Source organism: Thalia democratica, chromosome 2, assembly GCF_965202585.1.
Source record: "Thalia democratica chromosome 2, ktThaDemo2.hap1.1, whole genome shotgun sequence".
NCBI classification, from domain to species: domain Eukaryota; kingdom Metazoa; phylum Chordata; class Thaliacea; order Salpida; family Salpidae; genus Thalia; species Thalia democratica.
Window position 1 is genome coordinate 16,371,559 of NC_139166.1, and position 2,462 is coordinate 16,374,020.

Below are 2,462 nucleotides of genomic sequence, written 5' to 3' on the forward strand. Positions count from 1 at the left end.
TCTGTACGCCTAAAAAACTCGTTATATTCGAGCCCAAAACATTCCTTAATTTTGCTGTTTAGATTATTTGGGGCATGTTTTTGAATAACGTATTTAACTCTGTCTTCCTCTTTAGACTTTGCCCATTGCTTAGCTGACAAAAACAAATTCTGGAATTGTACTGGCTCTGGCCATGATGGGCTTGTACCGAAGATACGAGACAATTTACTACCTTTGCCTTGTAAAAAGTTAACAAGACCGTTGTACGTTCTGTCTTCGTCATGTGTTTCCACAAAGTTTATGATATCAGAACTGGGCCATATTCTCTGGAGAATCTCAAACTTCTCCATGTTAGAGATTATACCATAGGCAGTACATCGGTTTGCAAAAAAAAAAGCGTAACTCCATAGCCGGATCACGTACGGCATCAATTTTTTGAAAAAGCTAACAATTTCCAAACGTTTTATTTTTGAAATTTCCTTGTTTTGAGGTTTCACCTAAAGCGTGCGAGGTCTGATTGTTAAGGGGGAGGCCGCTGTCATTTATGGTGTTATTTGTATCTAATGTCTTATAAATTGCTTTTAATTCGTTTTTTAATTTACTTTTTTTCTCTTAAAACTTAGCTTGCTCTAATAAGTGAGCTAAATCCTTAATATCTAAATCAATTTCATCTAAAGCATTAAAATTCACAATCTCATTTTTTCTCTAGTCTGCGCGCTTATTTATATGTCATGAGTGCTGTTTATAGTCGCTTGAATATTGCTGGGAGATTGTGAGTTCGATATCACGTTAGAGTCGCTATTGAAGTCAAAAGTGTAAGTACAGTTACCTATATGTTGTCAGTACAACTTGTCATCTATTTATTTTAAATTTTAAATAGTCAATTTTTTTCCCATTCATTTGCATATTGTTTGGGTAAGGTAGATTATGGGTAAGAATTGAATTGGAAATTTTAGTCATGTGAATTAAAGATAGGGGATTAAATGTTATTAATGTACTTCTGTAAACTTACTTAAAATTAATTGCAAAATTTTATGGCCAAATAAAATCATACTCCTTAACACTGCAGCTGACTCGCACACTTATTTTGATACACTAGATTTAACAAAAATGACTTATAGCGATTATATTAAGTGACATAATCTATACGTGCTTATACCATAAAGGTTTTTTTTAGACTAAAAAAAGACAGCTTGATAATATATATATGTTTTTCGGCAAAATAAGCTTTGATACTTTTATATGTTCATGCCATTAGTTCTTATAGTGTTTAAACATAATCCGATATTTTAAACTCATTCTTATCCAAATAAAAGACGCATCTGGCTTAACATAAGCTTTAATAAAATAAACTCTATTTTTTAAGAAGTTAAACCTAATTTGCTAATTGCTTTCAAGTGCGTGTAGTGAAAGTGCTTGAAAGGAAGTGTTATTTAACACACTTGTATGTATTGAAAAAGAAAAAAGTTCCTACTCTCTCATGTAAATTTAAGAAAACTCAAAGGGCCCAACTGGACTTAGAGGAAAAACGGTTATATAGTTTCACTGTGGGTTTTCCTTACATCGCTCTTGAAAACGAAGTGGACCTAGACCAGTTTCCAAATAATTTTAAGTTTAAACAAACCAAAAGGCTCAAAAAAAAGGAAAAACATATGAAAAGTTACAGCTGCATAAAATGCGACAATTCTTGCCCTTGCATCAAGAACAAGGCAAACATGACTTATAACGAACAAGGCCTCCTTAAAGTTGATGAATCACACAAAATAAACAGAGTATTTGAGTGCAACAGCGCTTGTAAATGCCCGGAAAACTGTGTCAACAGAGTAGTGCAAAGAGAAAGTAGATGCAAGCTGTGCATCTACAAAACCCAAAGCAAAGGTTGGGCAGTCAAGACTCTTGAAGAAATCCCAAAAGGGGCGTTTGTGTCAGAATACAAAGGAAACGTTATAGATGAAAAAGAATACGATAAAAAAGGCAACAAAAATGGATTGTACGGCTATGAGACTCCACAAATGGACAGGCGAAAGAGAAATAAAATAATTGATGCTTCAAAGCGTGGAAATGAGGCCAGATTCGTCAACCACTCTTGCGACGCAAACTTGGTGGAAATACCAGTTTTTGTAAACTCATCAGTGGCGAGGCTGTGTTATTTCGCCAAAAGAGATATAGAAGTGAATGAAGAGCTCACTAACGACTACCTGGCGGAAATAAACAAAAATAAGAGAAAAAAGTGTAACTGTGGCGCTAAAAAATGCAGAGGCTACTTTATGTAAAGAATTTGAATTTCTACTTTTAAACTAAATTCGTTGTGTGATGAAAAAAATGCTGCATAAACGTTTGAATACTTTAGTTTAAATGTTTTATAAAGTTTAAAAATATTAGTTAAAAAGTAATTTAAAACTTAGGTTTTGTTTGACGTATTAATTTTATGATATGTACAACTTTTTAAAATGAAGTAAATACATCTAAGCGAAAAATTAATA

General features: G+C 33.0%; 1 protein-coding gene across 1 annotated transcript; it reads left to right on the top strand.

Annotated features, from left to right (window-relative positions):
* Positions 1-1,631: 1,631 nt before the first annotated feature.
* On the top strand, positions 1,632-2,252 carry LOC145850090 (histone-lysine N-methyltransferase SETMAR-like). Its single transcript, XM_082955236.1, has one exon. The coding sequence runs from the start codon at positions 1,632-1,634 to the stop codon at positions 2,250-2,252; it is 621 nt and encodes a 206-aa protein (XP_082811362.1).
* The last annotated feature ends 210 nt before the right edge of the window (positions 2,253-2,462 follow it).

Excerpts from the sequence above, each read along its gene's own strand:
- LOC145850090 (XM_082955236.1), top strand. The coding sequence starts at position 1,632 with ATGAAAAGTTACAGCTGCATAAAATGCGACAATTCTTGCCCTTGCATC.